This window comes from Lissotriton vulgaris, chromosome 10 (assembly GCF_964263255.1).
Source record: "Lissotriton vulgaris chromosome 10, aLisVul1.2, whole genome shotgun sequence".
Taxonomy (NCBI): domain Eukaryota; kingdom Metazoa; phylum Chordata; class Amphibia; order Caudata; family Salamandridae; genus Lissotriton; species Lissotriton vulgaris.
Window position 1 is genome coordinate 884,560,415 of NC_141698.1, and position 27,844 is coordinate 884,588,258.

Genomic DNA, 27,844 nt, shown 5'->3' on the forward strand with positions numbered 1-27,844 from the left:
GATTATTATTATGAAAAATAAGCTATATGTCTTATAGTTATTGATGGATGCTAATCAGATTCATTTAGAGGACGTATGCTGAATCAACTCTTAGCCTGGAGTAAGTGTTAATGCCTGCCAGAGCTAAAGAGCGTGCCGATAGACAAGCTGTTGACATGGAGGTGCCCAGAATTAATCAAGCATGCGTGTGAGAAATACACAAAGACAAAAGACTAAAAGACACAATGTGATCTCTACACAGAAAAAGAAGTTGTGCTTTTATTATGGTTTTTCATTTCCACATGAAGGTAAATGTCCCACCATTGGACATGTATGCAAAAGCTGTGTCAAGTCAAGTCAAAGCAAGCTTTATTCGATTAATTAAAATCATAAAAGCAATTCCATCACATGTATAAAAACGACAAATCATGTATTAAAACAATTCATGAATAAACACAATTTACATTTAAAAGGAGCACTTATGAGAACAATTTCATATATTTACATAGGATAGAAGATTTCATCAGTAGAACTAATGGGTAACAATTATTTACATATATCAAGGAACATTTAGCTTCAGTTGTTTGGACTTAATACGTGTAGCAGCAACCAAAAATCTTGCGACCCCAAATATTACTCTGATGCTACTCAGGAGCTAAGGTAGCGGAGAGCGGGACGAACTTGAGAAAACCCTGCTTCTCTCAGAATAGGTAATAAAAACTGTTTCCTACATTCCTCATAATGGCCACAAAACATAATAACGTGCATCAGTGTCTGTTCGAAGAAATTATCACAGCTACAGGAGGAAGATGGATCTGATTTACCCCATACTGGATAATTCCCCAAGGAATACTGGATAATATTAAGTCAAAATCTCACAAGGAGGTTACGATGGAAGGGCCGGGTCACAATACTCAAGTAGGGTTCCAGTTTCAGGGTAGTCTGAAGTATGTAATTAGCTCTAACTCCCGGTTTTTGGACCTCTACTTCCTCCCGTTCCATCTCCACCCGTCCCAGAAAATTGTTCTTAATCCACAGAACGTCACCCTTCTTGATGGTGCTTGGGTCAAAGTATGAATCTGGCCTCCCCAGTTTACAAAAGGTGCTTTTAATGTAAGCCAACCATGGGATTTTGTTGACCTTTTCCAGTTCCATACAGTCTTTGAGGATAGAATGATTTAAACTAATTTCAGGATTCAGCCAGGTCTTGGCCCAGCAGGTTAGAGGCGCCAGCTGTAATTGGTCACTAATATAACCAAGGCCCAGCTCTGTATGGACTGAAAGTACAGGGGTTGATTGATTGGGGGACCACTAGTAGGGATCTAAGGAACTTATTTTCTACCACCTGGAGTTTATCTTGTGGTAGATAACCCCATAGGGAAGCTCCATACCTTGCTGTTGAGAGGCTTTTTGACTTATAAACTGTCAGCAGTGCTTCTACTGGGCGCGATCCCAATCGTTTCGCGAAGCTCAGTAGAGCAGAGGTAGATCTGGTGACAGCTAGGCCTTTGGCATTTAACTGTGGCCCCCAGGTGCCCCTTTCGTCAAATAAGACTCCCAAGTAAGTAAAAACCGGGACCCTAGAGATTTCTTCACCATTGCATGAAAACTTTCTTAATTTTACATTTTTTGAACGTTTCACTGCAACCATGACGTGCGATTTGTTGTTGTTTATCTGCAGATCCAGGGAGGAAATAAAACCCCCAAAATCATCCAACAGTCTCTGGAGCCCTACACCAGTGCGGGCAAGCAGTACCGCGTCGTCCGCGTAGAGGAGTACCGGCACCGTGTACTCCCCCACACGTGGGACGTCAGGTGTAAAATCTGTGGAAATTAGAACCATTTTGTGACAGTTTGTAAGCATAGGTAAAAGCAAGTGCATCACGGGGCAAACGCAAAACGGCCGCTGACTCATTAGAGAAGCAACATTTGACATGCACCCACAAGGCCAAGCGGCTTCATTAGCTAAGATACATTGACACTGAAGTCGATTGTCATGTAAATCATTGTCAAACAGTTAGTCTACATTAGTATCAAATGAAAATGAAGAAGATGGCTGTGTCACATCAATGTTTACCTAAGAAAAGACTGTGCATGTTGGGTTGGCCGCATGTGAAGAAAAATGTCAGACTAAGAAAAGTCGACATGTCAATGCCTCAAAGTCATTTAAACATTGTCCGAAGGTTACATTGAAAGTAAATTGTTGTTCAATACCTATCATCATTACCAGTGGTGCATCAATAACATTAGACCTGAGGAGAATATAATGAATGATTTCGAATACCACAACTTATGCCATCGAAAACCAAATTGTATAGGTGGGCTGCACGGACGCCCCTAAAAAATCAAGGTTAATTTACAGGGACAATGAAACACAAGAAAATGGAGGTGCAAACACTCAATTTAAACTTTATTCGGTCATTGAAATAAAAACCATAAAAGTAAAGGAAGCCATGACACAAATTTCAAAATCATCCTTGATATAAACAATTTAAAAATACATAGAAAAAATACACAGTTAAAAGAGTCCTACAAAGATAGAAATTTAGCAAATGTCCTACACTTCAAGGGGGTATGATCAAAAGTGTTTCTCGACCTAACAGCAACTTTTATCAAGCGGAGAACATTAAGAATAATATCCCCTAAAAGCATTTGCAAGTATATGAGTGTGGGGGAACTCCGTTTTTGCCTTGCTGTTGTCCGATACTGTCGGAGCCCTTAACTTTCCACTAAACTTCTGTGCCTCCCGCGGACCTGCCCGCCTACCTCCCGCTGCCCTGCCGCTCTTTGTCCACCTCGAGCGGGGCAGCCGAGTGGAGACCGGCGAGGGGCGGACTACAACACCCAGAAGCCCTAGCAGTGAGCCGCGTCATTTGCAAGCGCCAGGAGGTGCTTAAAAGTAACATCACCACCATTGAGCAGGGGAACTCCGTTTTTGCCTTGCTGTTGTCCGATACTGTCGGAGCCCTTAACGTTCCACTAAACTTCTGTGCCTCCCGCGGACCTGCCTGCCTACCTCCCGCTGCCCTGCCGCTCTTTGTCCACCTCGAGCGGTAAAGCTGAGTGGAGACCGGCGAGGCGCGGACTACAACACCCAGAAGCCCTAGCAGTGAGCCGCGTCATCTGCAAGCGCCAGGAGGCGCTTAAAAGTAACATCACCACCATTGAGCGGGGGAACTCCGTTTTTGCCTTGCTGTTGTCCGATACTGTCGGAGCCCTTAACTTTCCACTAAACTTCTGTGCCTCCCGCGGACCTGCCCGCCTACCTCCCGCTGCCCTGCCGCTCTTCGTCCACCACAAGCGGGGCAGCCGAGTGGAGACCGGTGAGGGGCGGACTACAACACCCAGAAGCCCTAGCAGTGAGCTGCATCATCTGCAAGCGCCAGGAGGCGCTTAAAAGTAACATCACCACCATTGAGCGGGGGAACTCCGTTTTTGCCTTGCTGTTGTCCGACACTGTCGGAGCCCTTAACTTTCCACTAAACTTCTGTGCCTCCCGCGGACCTGCCCGCCTACCTCCTGCTGCCCTGCCGCTCTTTGTCCACCTCGAGCGGGGCAGCCGAGTGGAGACCAGCGAGGGGCGGACTACAACACCCAGAAGCCCTAGCAGTGAGCCATGTCATCTGCAAGTGCCAGGAGGTGCTTAAAAGTTACATCACCACCATTGAGCGGGGGAACTCCGGTTTTGCCTTGCTGTTGTCCGATACTGTCGGAGCCCTTAACTTTCCACTAAACTTCAGTGCCTCCCGCGGACCTGCCCGCCTACCTCCCGCTGCCCTGCCGCTCTTTGTCCACCTCGAGCGGGGCAGCCGAGTGGAGACCGGCGAGGGGCGGACTACAACACCCAGAAGCCCTAGCAGTGAGCCGCGTCATCTGCAAGCGCCAGGAGGCGCTTAAAAGTAACATCACCACCATTGAGCAGGGGAACTCCGTTTTTGCCTTGCTGTTGTCCGATACTGTCGGAGCCCTTAACTTTCCACTAAACTTCTGTGCCTCCCGCGGACCTGCCTGCCTACCTCCCGCTGCCCTGCCGCTCTTTGTCCACCTCGAGCGGGGCAGCCGAGTGGAGACCGGCGAGGGGCGGACTACAACACCCAGAAGCCCTAGCAGTGAGCCACGTCATCTGCAAGCGCCAGGAGGCGCTTAAAAGTAACATCACCACCATTGAGCGGGGGAACTCCGTTTTTGCCTTGCTGTTGTCCGACACTGTCGGAGCCCTTAGCTTTCCACTAAACTTCTGTGCCTCCCGCGGACCTGCCCGCCTACCTCCTGCTGCCCTGCCGCTCTTTGTCCACCTCGAGCGGGGCAGCCGAGTGGAGACCAGCGAGGGGCGGACTACAACACCCAGAAGCCCTAGCAGTGAGCCGCGTCATCTGCAAGCGTCAGGAGGCGCTTAAAAGTAACATCACCACCATTGAGCGGGGGAACTCCGTTTTTGCCTTGCTGTTGTCCGATACTGTCGGAGCCCTTAACTTTCCACTAAACTTCTGTGCCTCCCGCGGACCTGCCCGCCTACCTCCAGCTGCCCTGCCGCTCTTTGTCCACCTCGAGTGGGGCAGCCGAGTGGAGACCGGCGAGGGGCGGACTACAACACCCAGAAGCCCTAGCAGTGAGCCGCGCCATCTGCAAGCACCAGGAGGCGCTTAAAAGTAACATCACCACCATTGAGCGGGGGAACTACGTTTTTGCCTTGCTGTTGTCCGATACTGTCGGAGCCCTTAACTTTCCACTAAACTTTGGTGCCTCCCGCGGACCTGCCCGCCTACCCCCCGCTGCCCTGCCGCTCTTTGTCCACCTCGAGCGGGGCAGCCGAGTGGAGACCGGCGAGGGGCGGACTACAACACCCAAAAGCCCTAGCAGTGAGCCGCGTCATCTGCAAGCGCCAGGAGGCGCTTAAAAGTATTATCACCACCATCTCGCGGGACGCCGGGCGAAGCCCGGGCAAAGGGCGGGCCCTCTGTGGCCCTCAGAGGACGAAGAGGTCTGGTTGAGTCCACCCCCCTAACGTTTTCATCTTCGCAGCACGTAAGACTCTGACTTTGTTCTCAGGATATTTTTTCTTCTCATCAGTGCTATACCAATAGGCTATCAAGCTCATACTATACTACTCTGCCGCCTCTGACTCTAAGTAACATCTCCCTCAAACTAAGGCAAAATAACTTTTTATCATGGGGCAGTAGAAGCAAGACAGCGGCCGGGGGGGGGGGGGGGGGGGGGGGTCTGTGATTGGACCAATAGATAGTTTCATTAAAAGGACTAATGATGCCATTAATCTTGGTATTTCACTCCTCGAGCGTAGGGTTTCACAAGACTTAGAAATTGCCAAACGCTCTTCTCTTGGGAGCATTATGCTAGCAACAACACCAGTTAGCTCCAGAAACCCAGATAGCAATCTACTTGCAGGTCGCACTCACGAAATCCGACCCGACCTTCACACTCTACCCAACGAGGTCAATCTTTTGGCAACAAATCCCTTAAATGATTCCGACCTTGATATAAGTAGTGCATTAGAGAGGACACCAGATTCAAATATAGATCTTACTCCAGAGATTGTAGTGGAAAATAATGAGAAACATCCAAAAGATAGGCAAGAGGGTGCCATCCGAAAACAAACGACCAAACACATTCCTCCTGTCTCCAGAAAACGCAATGCAACAAAAGGACAATATTAGAAAGGCGCAAAACAACCATCTAAACGCTAATGGACCAAATTTAACTACAGAGACACTAAGTAAAGACACTCATGAGCTCCCTCCTGTGCGCACGGACAAATCTGATGGTATTACAGAAAATGACCAACTAGTTGAAAGATTTGGCGACCTTTTAAGTATCTTTATGTCCCCAATTGAATCCAGGCTTGCCCGCATTGAAAAACAATTCGAAGAACTCATAGCTCATAGCAAAAAAGCTGCTAGTGTCACCTTAAAAACTAATGTTGGACTGAAGACATGTATTAGTAAACCTACATTACCCAAATCAAAGGATACGCCAGTTTCTGAGACTGTGACAAAATCAAAACCAACGAAGTCCTTAAGTAAAGAATCTGTCACACCTAAACCCGTACCAATTAATAGCCCAACTTCCAGAACTGAAACGAATAGCCAATTTACAAATACGCAGGTGGACAAGATCCACATAACATCCCAAAGTGGTAAAAAAACATCAAACCAAACTAGCGATATGTTGCCAACTTTTCAAAGGCCCCGGATGCCTCATGATCCTTCTTATAACTCAAGGCAGATACCTCCACGAATCAGTTTACCACCTGAGTGTGGAGCCTAAGTGTTGGTTTTGGCTAATGTCCCAAAACTCAGGTACGATCAAGAAGAGACCTCATCCTCATTGAAAAACAAGACATAACATTGGTTGACAGCTAACTGCAACTTCCCCATGGAATGCTCTGGAGAAATCACTCATACCCAGAGAGTAGGATGGATAGGTCCTCTGAAAAAAAAGTTTGAGGGGGATTGTATAATTGTCAACTTTAAAAAACCCTTATGGGCTGAAAAAACTCTGGCTAGAGCCCCTCCCCCCTTTACCTTGGAATTTAACACCACTCTTCTCCCTCTGGGCTATTTTTACAGGCACTTAATCACTACTCAACCAATCATGGCAGCTAACCCGGTTACTCCTTTCTATGACCAACAACGGATTTCTGAAAGTAATACTCCCTTCTTTCATCAAAACTCCAAATTTATTTATCCTAATGGTCCTGCACAATGGCATCAAGGCCAAATACACTCATACCTGACAACTCACCCATATCTGTCTGCAGTGCCACATTATGAGCATAGAGACGCTCCATGGCGCCACGTTGCCGCAGCACCAGGCAATTCCTATAGCATTCCGACCTACAACAGATTCAGTACACTGTCTGGTCTGGACTTCAATGACTGACTGCCTCATGATCAAGCTAAAGGGATAGATGGGCATATCTTAAACAAGGGGGAATCATTAAAACACAAATCGCCAGATTTAGAGGTTAAAAATATAATATTTACTCCTGGCAAATTTGTTTCTAAATGCAGGCCAGTTGAACTGGCTAACCCGCTACTAGACATGTCACACCTAGGTTAACTGCAAACTTAACAAACATACAAATTCCTCCTAATTCTAACTCAGCTATTCCCAAAGTTCACTTTACGTATTGGAATATAGCCGGCCTGTCCGCCAAACTGACAAACACTAACTTCCTGAGTCAGGTCAATCTAAGTAACATCATCTGTCTTCAGGAAACATAGGCTACTGATCCCATACATATAATAGGGTATAAAACCTTTTTCTCCGCAGCCAAAAAATCATCTTCTGGAAGAAGTAAGGGTGGTCTAGTTACCTATATTGCAAATACTTTACATAACAAGGACATTCTCCCTTTAAAACTGGCAGAGAATTACCAGCTAATAATTATAGAGAGAACTAAACATAATCTATACGTTATAGTAAATTTTTATAATAATTTGAATACAGATGACCTGACCAACCTTCTCTCAGAGATTTCCCTAGCCCTCCAAGATCTCCGAGCACAGTACATTAACCAGTCAAGAACAATAGTGCGGGGTGGTGACTTCAATCTTCACCTATGTAGAACCAACACATTGATAGATGTGATATTAGGGAGGATGATGGCAATGCTGTAACACACTTTTTACACTCAAATGAGGGTGAGAAAATGAATGAAATTATGACAGAACTGGAATTGGGCTTTGCTAATGAGATAATGACCTCCCCAGTATCATTTTCTCCAACATTTAACGGTAGAGGTTTGACGAGCCTGATAGACTATATCCTCATTTCATCATGTAAAGGCCCTAGCATCGAATTATTTGAAGTAATTAAAAATCCATTGAGTGATCACTTCCCTAATACTGTCGCATTTCGCGAACCAAAACTCTATAAAAAGCCTCACTTAATGAATATATTAGACCATCAAGAGCTCGCAATAGGATCATTGAATGGTTATACGCTCAAATGGGGAAACATTGACAAAGGAGCAGCCACTGCAAAAATAGTCAGGAAAAACCAAATAGATATAATAAATTGCCTAGACTCCAAAACAAAATCCAGGGAGGTCCTGGCTAGTTTTAACACTATTTCCCAAAATATAAAGAAAGAACTCACTAGATCATGTAAACAAAAAACTCAGACGATAAAAGGTTGGTTTAGCCCGGCTTGTACCAAAGCTTATTCGAAATTGAAGGAAGCTGTTAGAACTGGCTATTTCTGGTAGGCTAAGGCTGCCACCAAAGCCAGGCAGAAACCACCATTCTAGTCAGGGTAAGGAAGTCACACGCCAAGATAACCCCTGCTCACCCCCTTGGTAGCTTGGCACGAGCAGTAAGGCTAAACTCTGAGGCAATGTGTAAAGCATTTGCGCCAGCACACAACAGCAACAACATTCTAGGCACACCACAAAAGGAACTCCACACAAGGTTATTTATAAAATAACTTTTGTATTGTAAAAACACATCAGATAGTATCACACAAAATACATGGTGCCAACTGTCACGGGCAATATTCACAAGGGATTATGTACAGGACAGGGCCACATGGGCCACTGACAGAATCAACACTTTTAGAAATAGAATAAGTATAGCACAAGATAACAGTTATAAAATACATCCAGTACCTACTGGGAACAGGTACCAGGACCTCACTAGGACCACCTGTACTAAAAAGAACAACCACCTAAGAATAAAATACATTTAGGGGTATAAACAAGAACACATTACCCATGATGCATGAAACACATTCAGAGGAGTAATAAAGGGAAAACACATGATGCCTAAAACATTCAGAGGGGTAAGGACAACCACCTAAGTATCACACAGCGTTTAAGGGTCTAGGAAAGAACACATTACCCACGATGCATAATTATACATTCAGAGGAGTAGTAAAGAGAAACACATGATGCATAAACCTACACATTCAGCGGTGTTAAGAACAAAGCACATGATGCAATAAAACATTCAGAGGTGCAGCGCAGGGAAAAGGAAGGCACATGATGCCTAAAAACATTCAGAGGTGCCAGAATAATACAATAGCGCAAAAATCACATGATGCCTAAAAACATTCAGAGGTGCAGGAATAACACATGATGCAAGAAAACACATTCAGAGGTGCAATAACCATACAATTGCGCAAAACTTACATAAGCCACCACCTGTGGCAGTCCCTAGGCCAACTGGCCTTGTTGGGGCTAAGATGCCCTGTGTCTCAATGTCAGGGCGCGCTGCCATGCAGCGCCAATCCAAGCACAAGCCTAAACGTAGCAGGTGCCCACTACTTGCTGGGCACCTGGGCAATCCCAAGACCTAAACTGTGCAGCTGCCCATTAATTGCTGGGCAGCTGGGAATTATCAAAGAAACTGCGACAGGGTCCTCACTGACCCTTGGGCGCAAACTGCACCCACTGTGGGAGCCACACAGGCTCTAAAAAGATATGCCCCAAATGTTGGAGCTCTCAGGCTCTGGCCACAAACTCACTGGCCCTTCTCTAAACAAGGGTGTCCAACGTTGGAACCACGGGGCTCTAAACAAAGCATGCCCCCAGAGCCTCTCTCAGGCTCTCAGTAACATTGGGGTGACCCGCTGCCAACCGGGGCCGCCCTTGACTGCACCACCATCGTGGAGCGCACAGGCTCCTTAAATCATTGTGGCCCCCGGAGCCTCTCAGGTTCTGACACGAAGCTATGCCCCCAGAGCCTCTCTCAGGCTCTCAGTAACGTTGGGGCGACCTGCTGCCAACCGGGGCCGCTCTTGAAGCCCTCGTGGCTTCATACTGACAATTAGCGAGAGCTCGTGCCACTGGGGGGGGGGCGGACACCGACAATGTGTCCCGGCACCCCTCCCTTCTCCTCTGCCCCACTCTGCCCGGCCCAGCCCTGACTCACCGGGACTCCGACGCGGGCCGCCAGCCTTCTCTCTCTCTCCGGGGCTCCCTCAGCACACGGGAGCCCCAGCAGCAGACAACGCTTCCTCCTTTCTTCCCGGGGCTCCCTCCAGATCACGGGGGCCCCGGGCGGCCATCACCACTCTCCGCCTCTTCTCACAAGGCAGCTCGGACTTGCGGTGGGGGCGGGCACCGACAATGTGCCCCGCGCCCCCACCGCACTGCTCCACCGTCTCTCGGGGCTACCTCCAGACCACGGGAGCCCCGCACCAGCCAGCACTTCTCCTCCAGGCTTCCACGCGTCCGGGCGGGACTTCCGGCCGGCCGCGCCAGGATTGGCCGGCCAGCCAACCACTTCCGGGTCGCCGCGGGCAGTGCGGCGGCCCTTCCACGGCACTTGTAGGCTGGGACTCACGAGGGGTGGGCTCCCTTTAAATCAACAAAGCGAGGTAGGCACTCGCAAGATAAATCAACAAACGGGGTGGCACCCGTCCATGAGGGAAATCCAATACCGATCAAGACGCAGGGTGACACCTGCGCACTCGGCACACAAAGGGCAGGAGCGCTTCCCACACGGGATAAGCACAACGCTCTGCCAGAAAATTAAAAGTAAAGCGCTCCCCGGCGCCATAAGCAAAAATAAAGCGCTCTTAAGCGCTGGGAGCAGAATAAAGCGCTCTCAGGCGCTAGGGGTCAAGATGCAGCGCTTCCAGGCACTGGAAGCCAGCAAAGTGCAGGCAAAGTCCTTCAGGAGATGCAGCAAAGTCCTGGGGGGATAAGAAGAAGGTCGAAAGGAACCCAGGGCAAGCAAAGTCCCCCCATCAGCCCATGCAAGGCAGAGGGGTCCCCCAGAAGTCCTCCAGGCATCCAGGGGCAGGGCAGCGCCCGCCCGTGGTAGATTCAAGTCAGAAACAAGAACCAATTGGAAGGGGACACAGCCCCTTCTTATACAGGGAAAAGTCTTTGAAGTCTTTGTGCAGGCAGTGTGAGAACCAGCTAGAACTGGTTATAGGGAAGTCCTGTCAGTATCAGGGACAGAGGTGACAGTTGCCCAGCGGGAGGTGGAGCCAGCATTGTGGTCAGGCAGGCTCAGCCCTTCACTATCAGGTGCTATCTCCTCCCACTTCCCTGGTAGCAGATGCTGCCTTTCATCCACGGGCTGACTCAGACAACCTCCTGGGCTCTCCAGCCCCTGACACCCTCAAATCAGACAGTCAATCCACAAGCAGGCCCAGGCACTCCTGGACCAGGCTCACCAGCCAATCACACGCCAGACACAAATTACATAAATATGCCAACTTCTAAAAGTGGCACTTCTAGACTAGACACAATCATGCCGCATATACCATTAAGCAGCATTCAATCTCACGAGTTCTCTCATACCAAACTCGCCCCTGCACTCCCCACACATCAGGAACTACCATGGGCATACATATTCCCCATTCATTTCTATGGGAAGGCAGGTCACTCCCACACATACACTCAAGCACTTTACACTGTACAACAGTGAAAAAGTGCGCAGAGGCCTAAAATCACCACCACCAGGTTCCATAAAGAGGCTAGGAAAAAGCAAAAAGTCTCGGGTGAACCTGCCTAAAGGGCCGGGTCCAACAGAAGCCCTAAGCAGGGAAAAGAGAGATAGAGTGGTGGTAATCAGATTAAGAAAAGAATATGCTTTAGCTTTGAAAACCAGAAAACAAGAGCTAAAAGTCGACTTGTGGGAGCGCCTAAGCAGAAGCTCGGAATTAAAAGACAGTGCAACTTTTTGGCAAATAGTTAGATCCCCTTTTCTAACAGGCAGTGAGGATTTACCATCCATCGATGTTGCAATTAGCGACAGTGAATGGGTAAAATATTTTTCCAAACTCCAGTGTTGGGAATATGCAGGGTATAGAGTACACAGATCCCCTGACTGAGGTTATATTTCCAATATATTTGCATTTCTCACACGAAGAGGTACAAAAGGCACTGAAATCTTCGAAAATGGGCAAAGCCCCAGGCCCAGACGGGGTTTCAGTGGACATTTTTAAATATGTAGTAGATCTTTGGTCCCCTTGTTGACTAATGTTTTAAATGCCACCATAAATGAGGGCCTAATAGAAACCTTGTCCGTATATACAAAAAAGGAGACCGAAATAGCCCATCTTGTTATAGACCGATTTCACTCCTGGACTCGCTCGGGAAGATGGCAGGTCGGATCCTTCCCGATCGACTCCAGGAGTGGACAACCACTCAGAACATCATTTCGGACATCCAATATGGGTTTCGTGAGGGGCTAGGTACAGTAGACCAGGCATTAAACCTGTCTTTATTGGCAGGAAAATACGTGGAGGCCAAGGGAACAGCACTGCATATGGTATGAGTTGATCTATCCGCAGCGTTCGACTGCGTAGCGCACTCGAAGCTCTGGAAAATTATTTTATCAATGGGTGTCGACCCTCCGGTTGTGGATTTCCTTCGGAAATTGTACACCAGAACAACTGGAAGAGTAAGATTCGGGACCAAAGGACAGCTCACGGAAAGTTTTAGGGTGGAAAAGAGGGTCAGACAGGGATGTGTGCTGGCCCCCTTTCTATTCACCCTGTATACAAACGGGCTAGAGGCCGCCATGCTAGAAGGAAGCAAAGATCTCCCCTTAATTGGTCGTCGGCAGATACCGGCCATGTTATATGCCGACGAAGCGGTTATTCTAGCAAGAACTCCTGTCGAGCTGCAGCGAGTACTAGAAAGATACTGTGCTTTTATGTCGAGTCTAAACTTGACCCTCAACGTAAAAAAAACATACTCTATGCATGCAGGGAAGAAATCTACAAAGATAAGAAGTCTGTATGTAAAAGGGGAGCCATTGGACAGGACAGTAACATACCCATATTTGGGAATTGTAATCAATGAGAAATTTAAATGGAATGCAGCGATTAATGCAAGGAAACTGGCCTTTTTAAGAGCCACAGCAGCATTAAAACCGTTTGCACAAAGACTGGGTCAGAGACCACCAACAGAACTTTTAAAAATATACAATGCAAAATGTGTCAGTACTGCCACGTACGGAGCTGGGATATGGGGTTTTGTGAATGTGGAAGAACTGCAAATAATAGAAAACTCTTTTGTTAAATATCTATTAGGAGTACCAAAGAGCTCTTCCACATATGCCTGCCACTTAGAGCTGGTCATAGACTATATATCAGACACCATAAAAATTCAACCAGTAATGTTGTGGCGCCGTATTTGGGCAACTGAACAATGTCATCTAACAAGATCAATTATACAAGACATCCAGTTACTTGATCATTGTGGAAAAATAAAATGGCTAGCATATGTCAAAGCTCTACTAACTGATTTAGGATTTGAAAACTTTTTTTCTGAGCCCTTAAAAATAACTGAGATTTCAAAGGCGGATTTAAAAAAAGCATGCCTGGCACATTTGGGCCAGGTACGCTTGCTAAAAGAGATAGTGAAACCGTCTGTCCAACAGGGCCTATGAGCTCAGACAGTGCTCTCCATCGAACCTTATTTGTTGTACAGTTTACCCCAATTTGAAAAATTACTGCTGACACGATTTCGATTTAATATGTTTCATTTAATGGTCTCTTTTCCCTCCCATAATGATTGGTCATCAAAAACAATCCCATGTCCTTGCGACTCTGTCTCCACACAATCGACCATACATGTAATTCTCTTTTGTAAATTTTATACAACACCACAAACTCTCTGGATACTGCCCATATTGAAATACTGGGGCCTGCGACAATGCCGCCCGGCATTTTTGGCGCTCCAGTATCTCAAAAACGAAGCTATTTAAAAAATGATGGCTCGTTTTCCTAAATTTTGTATTCACCATCGTTCAAACCTGTAACAGAGACGAGTCATCTTTTCTGTATAACAGAGGGCCGCTGAATCTATAGTAATGAAATCATGTTGTGGTCATAACTGAATGAATTGTATTTTTTTTATGAACTGTGATTTTTTTACAGAAACTGTTTTTACTGTATAATCAAATTTTAATAGATTCCTTTTAAACTGAGATATTTGTATAAAATGTATCTTTTTATGTACTTTTATGGTATTTCTACAAATATGGAAAACCGAATAAAGTTGATTTGATTTGATTTGAGTGTGGGGTGAACCTGAGTAAAATCTGCCTTTTTGAGTAAGAGGAGAAGGTACTATTTCCTTTTATAGAAGCTACAAAACATCATAAAATGTAGCGTGTCCTGCAGAGACTCACAGTCGCAACCACAGGACCTAAGATTAACGCACATATTCCCCCTGCAGGTAGACTAACAAGAACAATAGATCCAGCCGTAACCTCAGTCGTACTTATTTTTAACACACAAGAGGTAAGGCTCGATAGAGGTCACAGTTTTCAAGAGGACATATCGACGAACAGTAGTCTTCATTAAAATGTCCTCTTCCCTCCTTCAAAAAATGTGTTCTTTCATACATTTATGGTACAGCTTGCAGATACTGTCTGGATTCCTAAATAAATCACCCCTAACTCAGTTAAAAAAACAGTACCTTATATGAAGGGAATAATCCAGGGCAAGGCTAATCCCGGATGATCTTTGCTCAGTGAGATACCAGGCTGAGTCCGAATATTTATCCAGATGGAGAGTGGCAGAAAGGCAGTGATATCGGTTAGATAAGCCAGTCCCATGCACTGAGAAGGTTGGGGTACTTTGCAGGACACCGTGAAACCATCTAAAAATAGCATTTTCGACAATTTACAACTCCTTCTGATTGGTGTACCCTAGATTTCACTCCCATAAACTGCTTTGGAGATGGACTTAGGCCTATAAATCTATAGGAGAGCACCATTGGGTCTGCTCCCTTGTTGTGTTGCAAAATTAAATACAGCGGCATTCACCCTAACAACTGTTAACCAGGGCATGCCAGTGCAGCGAGGAGTCGAACAGCAAACCCAGATAAGAAAACTCCCTGGTCTTTGGCACAGGAGAACACCCAACTTTAAAAGTAAATAATTAGGTGGTTTGGGGGCCTCCGATCATTACAAAAGATTTTTTATAATTCACCGATAAATCCAACTCCTCCAAAGAATAAACCAAGGAATCCAGTAAGGTCTGCAGGACCCTGGCGGCTCTGGCCATAAGTTCTGCATTGTCTGTGTATAATAAGACCGGTAGACTCCAGAGCCCCACCTGGAGCCAGTATTCCTTTAAAACAGATAGGACCTGCTCCAAATTATTAAAGTATAAGATAAAAAGGAATGGGACCAAAATACAGCCCTGCCGTACCCCTTTCTAATTTTAAAATGGCGGGTGACCTTCAAATCTTTTGAATAACGTACTACTGCGACCATGTCCCTGTGGAGGCCCCTCAAAAAATAAAACAATTTCCCAATGAAACCCCTTGGATCACATAATCTGCCAGAGTTTGGATCTATTTACTCGGTCAAACGTGGATGATAGATCCATAAATGCCAGATGAATGGAGCTGGGCTTTGCAATAGTGTATTTATTTAGTACTACTTATAAGTTCAGGCATTGATCCACTGTTGACCTCCGGGACCAGAAGCCGTCCTGTGCCTCCAAAAAACGTTGTCAGTCTCTGCCCATTCAGAAAGACTATTCAAGAGAATGCACCCCACCTCCTTAACCACTGAGTCAAGCAGTAACATGGGCCTGTAGCAATAGAGACTGTCCATGTCACCTTTTTTAAAAATCGGTACAATAAATGACTTTGCCTATGACTCGGGGTAGAGATTTCTGTAAATTATAACATGAATGCTCACTACGAAATAGTGAACAAATTTCTTTCAGTGTTTCATAGTTTCAGAAAACTTAAGTCTTTGAAAGTAAAGCTGCATATTAATGAGGACGTCTATCATGTTGCTCTACATTTACAAGACTCTGTTGAGAAAGAACTTCAATCGTACTCAAGTATGATATTATTGAGCGTTCTACTGGTCCTACTCCATGGGTTTCTTCCATTGTGGTAGTGCCAAAAAAGGACAGTGAATGATCGTACCCATATGCATTAACGTGCATCAGGCAAACGAGGCAGTTGTACAAGAACAACACCCAGGTCCACACATTACTGACATGATAACACATTTAAACGCGTTTATGCTTTTCACTCACCTTGATTTGAATAACTCTTGTTTGCTTACCCATGTTTGCGCACAGTAGGAATAAGTGTCTCAAAGAGCACATTTTGAGATCCCGTCTACAGACATCTGTACAGTTTGTGCAGCAAACCAGTGACTACAGTACACCCATTATTAGGAATTACAAGTGCATATCGTATAAGGCATGTGTTAGGTCCAGTGATGAGGAAACAGTATCCTTTGGACCAGATTATATTATCTAATCATCAACCATTCTGCACATTTCGACCTGATTTTTTTTACCTCCAATTAAATATCATCCACACTTCAGAAGATTAAGCCATATACTGCCAAAAGATAATCGGAACACACAGGATTATACAAAAGTATAAATCAGTTTATTGATTAAAAATTCATAAAAACACAGTGTAATTAAAAAGAAGAAAACATGTTTGTACAATTTATAGCATTACGAGTCTAGTGTTCACATTAGCTCAATATATTATCACAAAATACTAACTAAATAGCTGTAAACAAGTTAAAAAAGAGAGTACATTACACAGACAAACACAATATATCTTTTACGTGGTACACAGTTTTGTTACAACAATGGGAAAGGCGTGGAACCTGGTGATTTTGGATTTAGCGAATACTGATTGGCCACAGCCCCTTTCAAAGTTTGTGTGCTTTACTAGGTGTCTATGCATTTCGATGGATGTATTATACCACCATCTTTATCAAGACTAAGGTTCTGACTCTTTTTGACATAAAACTTGAATTTTGATGAGTTAAAAACACCTCACGCCTTTTAATTAGCGTTTGTTATCGCATTAAATACCTGCACGTCGGGGACCCCCCTTCTTTAAATATTTTTTATTTATTTATTTAATACATTTTTTCACCTCCTCGGGATGGAGGTTAGCTCTCTAGTTGTTTTCTGCATGACCCGGCCCTCACCTCTGTTTCCAAGGTATTTTGCTCGCACGTAGCGTCCAACCCTGTACCCCTTTGGTCACTTTGTTCATATAAGCATCGCGTTGATTATCCTTCAACGCTGTTTTTCCTCAGGTCTCCTCCACACAAACATACCCGTTTGTGTCTAAATTTATTACCCTTGCACAGTACCGATGGCTACTCACCCATCCGCTATCCGATTGGGATATTTTGCCGCTTTACTAGGTGAGTTAGCCAAGGCTTTAACACCACTTCTACATTGCCAAACCTCATTTTTGACTTACGCGCCCCATACTTAGTTCTCACGGGTCTTCTTCATTTTTGTCCCCACCTAGATTAGATATTCTCGCCCATACAGGTAAACCCAGCTTTGTGCCCTTCCTTTCTTACGCGTGTTCTCATTCACACCACCTTTGTCGCATGCTCACGGACAGCATGATTGTTCACCTGCGGTACTTCGTAGCATACAGGATCGTGTTTTAGTCATGCATTTTGTACTGTTGCCTATTGTGTTTGAATTTTATTTTACTCTGCCCAAATTTCTTCCTTTTGTGATGAACCATTGCTAGAGGTTGTAGCATATATTTCTTACCCTACATGAGAGATGTAACTGCTAACTACTGAGTTATCACATCATTTGTACCGTACTTGCATCTAGCTTTGCCAGTTTTGATTTTGCTTTTTCATTTGTTTTTTCTACTTTCTGCCATCTTCTGCCGAATTGACTCTTACCAATTTTGTGCTTCTTTCCTGGTCCTTTATTTGAATAGGACCCCATGTAAATAATGTTTATATCACGGCACTTGTAATCTTGACCACGAAACTTGAACCGTGCTATTCATTATCTATGGGGGGGACTTTCTTTGCAATCTCTCAAAGCCCCCCACCGCACTATCATTTTTGGCTTCTTTGTTGGGGGATGTCCACGTGTGTATTTTAGTAGGTGTTTACATCTCACCTGTCCTTCCTTTGGGACAATATATTCATGAGTTATTTTCAGACTTGTTTTTCATGTTTTGTTTTAATCTAATTCCATGATATGATTACAGCCCTGAAGAGTCACAGGTATCGCCCTATTGACGAAACACGTGTCGGCTGGCGTTGTATGTTTCTGAAGATATAAAAGCAACATAAAGAACTTGCGCATTATACTACCGGTGTCAACTTGCTTTCATGTAATATCTCTCAGTACCAGTATTATTTATCCCCACACAAGTGCCCAGTACTTGTCATATATCTATATCCTAAGACTATTGCCTGTGTCTTTATGCATTTTTTTAAAATCTTGACAGCAGTCAATCATAGAACATTTATCCCACCTATTCTCCATCATAGACATATACTCAAAGTTGAGGTACAAGCTCAGCACTGGTAATTGCAATATAGTTAGAACATCTCTTCTTTGATGGCATGGCGATCATGGGTCTGTTCCTGTTGATAAATAAAACACATATGTACCCGTGGACACGATTACGAGCATGTCTTTATGAGCATGCATGATGGTGGTCAATCCCACAAGGAGTAGTATAACACATAAAGTATCACTGGTGGAAGTTCTGTACTATGACTGAGTTAGTTATTTTATTTAGGGATTTTTGTCCTTTGGCTCAGTAGAATGTCAAATGTGATTACCAGTATTCCACACGATACGGTGGCTTTCCTGAAGAAGGCATTTGGTCACCGAAAGGTTTGTAGAGAGAAAATAAAGGATACAATATACAAGTCATACATATTGATTATTTTAAGCTGTTTTGGGAATTGAGTATATCATATACCAAAGGTGAAAAAAGAATACATGTATGTCATTTACAACATAATTGATTGTGAAATAGAACCATCACTGACTGATATACACAAGGCCTATTTGTATTGCTGCCCTGTTGGACACTAATGATTGTTTTTATGGCAAAGGATGTAAAAGTGCATTTGAGGGTTGAGAGACAGTATGTGTGGAGGGAATGTAGGGTGGGGTAATTGTATTTTAACATGTTTATGTAACCTTTAAACAATGTGCAATCACCTTTTTTGTAATATTACTGTCTATACATACGGAGGAAAACGTTGTTCTTTCAATCAGAATAATAATAAGGATATGCATTTGAAGAATACAGGTACTCTCTGAGCTATACATTGTGTATACATTCATAATTTAACGAGTGAGGTTGTTGGGGGTCTCTTTTTGCAATATTATATATTTTTCCTGCCCTAGGAACCTTTATCTTGTAGCATAGAGTCCCTTCTTTTAAATTACTACTATTCTTAAAGTCAGTATCTTGGAAACATTTAACAAATGTGTTGGTTTGTTGTATCACTATTTTTCATTAATTAGATTTTATGATATGAATTACTCCTTGATTGGTACACAATGAATTGCCATTATGAGCTGCAGCTCAGTTGTTTTCTCTGCATGGTTTTGGACAACCAGCAAACACAATATATCCATGTGACCAGAAAGGTGCAACAGATGTAACGGTATATTACTGTTGGAACATCAGTGCAGATAAAATATTGTAATCATTTGCTCTGTTTTCCTGCTCCTTTTTATTTTTATTCTTTTCTCTGATTAGTGTATTTGGGAAAATCATGAACAATTGATATTGATGACCTCTTGCTGAGTTCATAATTTTGTGTAGTTTCCCCAAATGCATAGCTTTCTGTGTTCAAGCATAGGTTTCACCTCTGTTTCCACCATTAACTGTAAGTTCGCAGAATCCATAAAAAGTCGAAAAAACTGAATATCAAGTAGAAAAATGCAAAAACTGTGATACAAATATAGGGTTTATATTTATAACTCTGCTTGTTCTTGCATGCTAGGAAGGTGGTGACCTTAGCACTAAAAACCGCTTGTTGATTCATAAAAAAAAGAAAAAAGAAATAGATATGCTTTCTTGCACAGCACATTTTCCCATTTTTTCTACAGAACTCAAAATATTGCTATTTGTTAGCAATTTTTGATTTGCTCCTACAGAATATATAAACACTGGGTAGCTTTAGAAGCTACATCCTCCATGTGACAAAAAAAGGCACAAATTTGGCTAAGATACCTTTTGTTTCAAAACAATTATCCGAGCTTAAATACAAAGTGCCCCAAACCTCAAAAAGGGCTCAGCACTGGGGTTATACCTAGGGCTGGGCGTAGTTTGCGAAGTAGCGCTACGCGAAGCTACGCAAAATGCACTTCGCACTACACGAGTTAAGCAACAGGCACTGTGCAATCATTGAAAACGGCATCTTGCACAGTGCGAGCTGTAGTTTTCTGCCACTCAAGTAGATTTTTACTCGAGCAGCAGCTTTCTCAAAGCGGACTGGTAGTTTGTCATCACGAGCGGTCACAAGCATACGTGACCACTCGCAATGAGAAACCTGACCTCCCCGCGTTGAGAATCTCGCCGGAAGGTTTATTTTCCACGCTTGCGATCAGCAACTTGATGTTGCTGATCGTGAACGAGGAAAAAGTCTTGCCGGGATGTCATTTTGCTTGCTCGCGGTCGCCAACTTGACATTGAGGGACACGAGCAAGCAAAAAATGACCGTTGCACTATGCTACGCTACGCGTGTTTTCACTGTGCTACTTGCAGTTCACATAGTGCAAAGTAGCGCAAACTTGGCAAACTGCTCGAACGTAACGTAGTGCTTTTCCAACGGTTATTTAAAACCATAAGAGGCTTAGGGGAAGACAGCTGTGGTGTAACAAAGACCCCCACAGGCCCGCAGAGCCTGAGTGCTCCTTAGTGAGTCCGGATTGGGGCTCCTCTATGTTTTTACATGGGGGCCTCCTGAAGTTTCATTCCACCACTTAAAGACAGTTCAAAGCTGAATAGAGAGAGGCCAGCTGATGAAGCCCATTTTATATCAATTATACATGAAGATGCAGAAAAAAGAGAAAGTCACATCTCTGAGACAAAGTAAGACCAAAAGCTCATTATATGCAGTGAAGGAATTCTTGAAGACCAACTTGCACAATTATTAAGTAATGTCGGTAGCAACACAAATGGGAACATGTTATAGCTTTGAAAGGGTAACTCTGAGGCAGATCTCTATTCTTAGTATGAGAGTCACAGTAGCTGAAGGTCATCAGGCAAGCAGCCTTTTTTTTATCTGCAGGTTTATGTAACTAAGGTGTTAAGTACACATTTACTAATATGCGTTATATTTCCCCTGTCTCTAAAATGTTGCAGCAGAATATCAGGTACACTTAACTGCCTCTATTTGGCAGCTGGACAGTCTCTATTTGCACCAGAATAGACAGCACATTTATGAATTTCCTCATGTTGGATCTGCCTGAAGCTCTGACATCATGAAGACCAGAATTTCACACTTGCTGTTTTCATGACATAAGTACAAACTTTCATTGACGACTTATTTCAATAGTACATATGACCTTTTCAGGGTTAGGTGACAGAATTCTTCAACAAAGCCGGCCTTCCCTTTAAACCTCATCTTAAGCCAAACATGTTAGTTGTCAATAGTATATATTATTCTAATGTGTTGAATTTCAAATATTAAGCTTACTTTTCCATTTTAGATTGGTAACAACATTGCTAACGATACCTTAAGGAAGAAAAAGACGGACTCAGTATTAATGTGAAATTCTCACCTGTAAGGTTTCTGCAGGCTTGCTGCATATCTTTCATAGAATACATCTTCGTGAGTTAATGAAGCCACAGTTCTTATATTTTCCACAGCCTCTGTTGATATCTAATAGGACATGAAGACATGCAAACATATTATCAATAAACAGAATTTATTTTGACAATCTAAGGGGTTCATTAGTATGGCGGGCGGACTTTACCGCCTTCCATAGCCCCGGGAAATGGGACCACCCGCAATGCGTGCTGCGGTCCTGCACCTACAGTTAGGATACGCCCACAACATTGGCAGGTGCATCCCGCATTTGAAACATGGACCACCCCAAACACAGTTATTGGCAAAAAAACATTCCCCACCAAAGTCCTTGCAAAGCATTATTGGATGAGATTAGCGGTGGGCAGTGAATATTATATAGTATCCAATATCAAAATAATTCTACAAAGAGCTGCTGTTTAACTGGTGGTTACTAGATGTCCCTCATGAGTCAAATGCAAATGCTTGATGAAAGGGTTTCAATGGTTTTGCATTTGACTCGTGAGGGACATCTAGTAACGACTAGGTGAACTGCAGCTCTTTGTAGAATTATTTTGCTATTGGATACTATAATATTCACTGCCCACTCCTAATCTTGTCCCATAATGCTTTGCAGGGCCTTTGGTTGGGATTATTTTATTGCCAATAACTGTGCTTGGAGTGGTCCTAAGAGGATGGGACCACCATTGAAGTTCAACTAAATGTGCTTTTTGATTAAGCTCTTTGTGTTCAAGGCATCTGCTTGGTCCTCCCCTAGGTTAGGGGCGACCCCAAAATCATCAGCTCTCTCGTTGCCTAATGTTTTCATTGTAAATGTTCTCTATTGTGAATTGGTTATATGTTTTTAAGCATGTAAAATTGCTTTTTCAAAGCATCTGATGATGTTGTTGATTTAGCTGCTATGCTAAGTGATTAAGCAAAGATTTGGTACTGTACTACGTGCAATGTGCGAAGTGCAAATAAGTACAAACTTTGCATGCAATGTGCGAAGTGCAAATAAGTACAAACTTTGCATGCTCAGTTAGAGTAGTGTTGAATTGAGCCCAGGGTTAGTTAAAATGCCAGCACTCTAAAGCCATCAAAAAATATAGTATTCAGCATGAGGTGAAAATTCAGGATACTGGGACCTCTGTCTGTGATTCTGAATGGGAAAATGTGTGCCACAATTGCTTTGGAAGGTGTAAGAAGTCTGCAGCTAATGCATGGTTCCCCCTAGCTTTATGCTCATGCAGGACTCTATATACATTTATTGATGCCTACCGAACTCTGCCACTTTGCCCCTGCTAACCAGGAGTAGAGTGCCAGTGATTCCACTTTAAACATGCCTAAACTTAAATTTCCACATTTAACTTGCCCGTAATCCCCTAGTATATGGTGTAGAAAGTGCACACAGGTCTTGAAAGTAAAATTCCACTTGCAGACTGCTGCATCTATTGTACCATCCGCTATAATGACAATATAAGCATGGTTTTAGATCTCCCATGTATAACATGACTATAATATTAATAGGTTGTGCCGCAGTATAAAACCTGCAGCACAATCTATTAAAATAAGCCTTTTTGACAGGTAAGAACCTCCCATGTAAATATTAGTAATTTACCCCAAGCATGGCTTATAGCCCACAAGGTAGAGTATTTGGTATTTACAATTGGGACATGTCAAAAACTAATGTTACCATGCCCCCACAATAACAAATCTCCCAAAAGCTTTTTTTCACTGTAGCAGGCCTAGCTGCCCTATGTGGAAAAACATAGTGCATATTAAAATACTAATACTGCTAGATCAGGAAAGGGACACGCTCGTAAAAAAATTAAATCACTATTTTCAATAGTTATTAGAAGTCCAGATCAATGATGAGGTTAGATTTTTAATAAATATTAAGGAAAAGTAAATATTAGAAAGTTACCCTGTCCCTGCTTGAGCTTTCAGAAGGCTAATTTGCATTAGCATATGCCTGCTCCCAGCCTGTGCTTAGCCTTGCGTGAGTGAGTGTGAATGAGGTGTGTGAAATGCCGCTAAGAAGCAAATGGGCTAAGATGATTCCTCCGAACTCAACAGAATATGTAATTGGAGGCACCTAAGTACATTCCTTTTTGGCAGCAGATTGTCCAACCATGCTTGACTGGTCTGTTGAGCCACATAGGATTACCAAAGTACACTCTCCACTCACAACCCTAGCCTCAGAGCCCAACTTTTGTGTGGCCAAACACCTTCACCATTTTGAATGAGCCCTGACATACTTAATTTTGGAGTTGTTTGCTGTAAGGTAAATATAAATTACTACAATCATAGATAGGTCAGGGCCAGCTAACCTTTGATTCATTGATCATAGAGGAGCTATGAGTTTCTTAGGTATTGCTTACCTATAGTTTGGTGAACGTTCCAAAGCTGGAACCTCATACTAGCTTTTTTTTAGAAAACTTCCTGACCTGCAAAAGAATGGCACTGTACCTGCCGTCTGTGACCTGAGAGGAGGCCTTAAGGACTGGACCAGCTCCTACTTGCAACCAGGACAAAGAGGTGGACTCTAAGCATCATTTGGCTGCCCTTCTGTGCAGCTACAGGAATAGCACAAGCTGCACTTGGCATTTTTCCTAAAGTGCCCAGCTTACAAGTGGCAACTGGACTTATCCTGGACTTTGCTGTTGGCCTTCGACTGATATAGTGAGAGTCACTTAGGGCCATATTTATTTACAGGATGTATGATGTTACAACGCAGGCTATTACAACGCCTGCCTTTACAACGCAGTTTTTACATCGCATACCTTTACAGCGCATAGCGCTTAGAGGTGCTGGATAGTGAAAAGTTTAATTTTCTATTCCAACTCCAGTCCCCGTGGACACTAGGGAAGGTGTTGGATAGAAAATTAAACTTATTCCCTATCCTAGAGCGCCCCCCAGCGCAAAGCGTTGTAATGGTTTGCGTTGTAATGACCGCGTTGTAATGGTAGTGCGTTGTAAAAGTTTAGTTGTAAAGGCTGTTTACCTTATTTACAATAAAGTGGTGAAGCGTGTCATTAAGCCAACAAGGCTAATGATACACTTTGTCACTTTAGAAAGGCAGGGCTGCACTATATTCACTAGAATATGGTGTATCCCTGCGTTTCGCTCTGCACTGGTGCTAAATTTAGCTGCCTAGCACCAACACAGGCAAGGGTTCCTGGGTTGAGGGGAAGATTGTTTATGTGCAGGAAGGAGGACCTTCCTGCAAATAAACAATCTTTAAATGCTGTTGTGTAACTTCTATGTGTGCTGCTAAATACAGCACACATAGTCGCAAAACTGCATTTTTTTTAAATGATTGTTTATGTGTACGAAGGGAGACCTTACTGCACATAAACAATCATAGGTAATTTGCTGTTTCTATGTGTGCTGCACATGGCAGCACAGATGGAAACAGCAAAAACGAGGAGAAATAAAGCTTTTCTCCTCATTTAAGACCAGGTTTTCCTGGTCTTAATTTTGGCGCTGCCCCTTCTAAATAGGAGGCAGGGTCAAAATCAATGAGTGTTGCCGTGGAACGCCCACGGCAACACCCATTCCGCTCCCCTTTCATGGGAAATACAGCATGAAAGGGTGCCTTATTTACAAGGCAGCGATAAGACAGTGGCAGTGACAGTTGCTTAACACTGCCTTGTTAATAAGGCGGGCCCCTATCGCCATCACAACATCACTGAAAGAGACGTTGTTATGGTGATAGGGGCTTGTAAATGTGCCCCTCAGTGTTCTCTCCTAAGGCTCTGTGTGCATAGAAGTGTACTCCAGTGGTTGCTTAGAACTTGCTTAGAACTTAAAATACTAAGCCAGACGGTAAAGGGTTTCACCAGGACAAACCCGGCTAGTGTACCAGACCCATGCTCCCTCTCAGTTGACCTCAAATTGCGCCTCCCAATCTACTGTGAATATTTATAATCATTGGCAGTATGTTTTGCTATTTTTTCTTAAACCGTTGAATAATCATATATCTGATTCCCCTTATTTCATTTTTGTTGTGGTGTAATTTTGTTTATTAAATTGAATGCTATTTTTCTACTATGGATTATGATTTTTATTGCGTTGTATTTTGACTTTTTACAGTTTTCACACTGCCTAAATAATTTACTCATTGCCCTAAACTAAGGCTGTCTGCTCTGTGCCATAACTATGAAGGGGTTGAGCTCAGGTTGATTCAGCAGCTTTGAGGAATCAGCTTGACAAGGAAAGTGTTTATTACTCTAGGTGGTAGTTACCCTCCATTGACTAATAACCCTATTTCCTACACTATGATATCCTCATGGAAAGGGGCGACCACTCGGTCCCCCCGAACGTATGGTGGAGTACCCCGATCTCCCCGGGAAACCATTTTGGGCGGGAGGCGTGTCCCAGCTGGTATGCCCGAAGCGGCGTAGCTGGGGAGCGCCTTTTCCCGCCCAAGAAGGGGTTGTCCTAGACACCGACACCGCCAGCCACGCCCGGGGGGCGGATTGGAGGAGGGTCTACGCCCGCCCGAAGAAGGATAAAAGGAGCGACAAGCCAAGGAAGCACCCTCTTGTTCCTGTGCTCTGAAGCTGCACCCCCGCGTTGCACGTGAGCTCGAGACGGAACGAAGAGCCAATTTTGAAATTTGTAATTTCTCTTTTTTCTCTTCTAGCGCTACAAGTCTTGTCCAGGACCTTCCATCTACGTGAGGAAAATGCCGGGCAAAAGGGTCGCAACGAAGGTTAGCACCGACCAAATGCTCCGTATGCTGATGAAAGACATGGCGGAGATGAAGAGGAAAATGGCGGCCAGGGATGGTACAGGACGGCCGAAAAGAACCATCCCAGAGGCGGTCCCTGCCGGGAGAAGAAAGAGGGCCAGGAACGGGGCAAATGAAGACGAGGTCCCAGTTCCGGAGGCTCCCCCGGCGAGCCCTCCCAGACCGGTGGAGGCTCCTGTGCCGGTTCCCGACGCGGGGCAGCCGATCCCTGTTGTGGTTACCCCTGTGAACGAGGGGGACATGCCCCCGGAGTTGGCCGCCCAGCTGGCGGCATGGTTGGGTAGTAACAGCGTGGGTTCCGTTGCTCCAGGGGACACGGCCGAGGAGACCAAGCAATTGATGAGGCAGTTGCGGCAATCACGAGAGGCCGCAAAACCACCTTGTCCTTTTGTTTCCCCGCAGGCGCCCGTGGGTCAACCAGGATCAGGCGTTGGTACGGCGGGGTCGACAGTTACAGCGGCAGCTTCAGGTAAGCCATTGCCGATGGTTGGGGAGGGATCGGTACCTTCAAGGAGGGAGAAAATTGTGCAGCATATCCCGAAGGAGGTGAAGGAGAGGATATGGGCAGACAAATATGTAAACATATTTTCCTTGTTGACCGATCACTACGAAATCGAGCATGTAAAAAACCAAAAAGAGTTTCTGCATCCAAGTGTGTGGCGAGCCAGGATGGCCGGTTTTAGAGTCGATGAATCGATAGGCAATTGGGGCAGAGCGTTCGGAATGTTCACTGCAATTATGGGAGAACGTAGGCCCGATTTGTTGGGGGAATTGGCTGTGTATCAGACACGTATCATGGGTTTTTATGAAACTTATGGAGGAAATCAATGGTTTGCCTATGATAATATATTTCGTAAATCCACGGAACATGATTCATCCCTGACATGGGATTGTTTTGACTCCATTTCATGGCAAAATATGGAAAAGCCAGGCGTGGGGAAGTCACCAGCATTGGGGGGTGAGATGGCCGAGTATTCCCGCCATTCGTCAAGGACGCCCTTTCGAGCAAGTTCCAACAATGACCGGAACTCAAGGAATAGCGGCAGCACAGGGAAAAAAGGGGTCTGCTGGAGCTTTAACAGGGGAAAATGTACTAGGCCACAGGGTTCTTGTAAATTCAGGCACGAATGTTCGGGGTGTGGCCAGTCCTCCCATCCGGAGAATACGTGCAGAGCCAAGACTAGTGATACGGGGAGTAGAGGTAGCGCCAAACAGGTCTGAAATGGTCCAGGGGGCGCCTCTACCGACCCCGGTTGATATCATGGCAATGATCCCTTGGCTAAACGAATACCCAGATCATACCTCTGCTGGGGTGTTGCGAGATGGTTTCTCATATGGTTTCCGCATCCCGGCGGGGGATTTTCAGGGTGAAGCACAATGTAAGAATCAACTATCGGTGCAGCAGAATGCGGCGGTGGTACAAGCAAAGATTGGTAAAGAGGTGGCCCGAGGTCGGGTTGCTGGACCATATGACAACCCGCCAGTCGCTAACTTTGTTTGTTCACCCCTGGGTGTAGTCCCCAAAAAAGATCCGGGGGAATTCAGGTTGATACATAATTTGTCGGCTCCAAGGGGTCTTTCGGTGAACGATGCGATT

General features: G+C 44.5%; 1 protein-coding gene across 1 annotated transcript in view; it reads right to left on the minus strand.

Annotated features, from left to right (window-relative positions):
• Positions 1-27,844, minus strand: part of LOC147688945 (ATP-dependent translocase ABCB1-like) — a 1,419,218-nt gene that overhangs the window by 234,795 nt on the left and 1,156,579 nt on the right. The window contains exon 22 of the mRNA XM_086941842.1: positions 21,484-21,584. Coding sequence (XP_086797968.1) covers positions 21,484-21,584 — 101 coding nt within the window. The remainder of the gene's footprint in view (positions 1-21,483; positions 21,585-27,844) is intronic.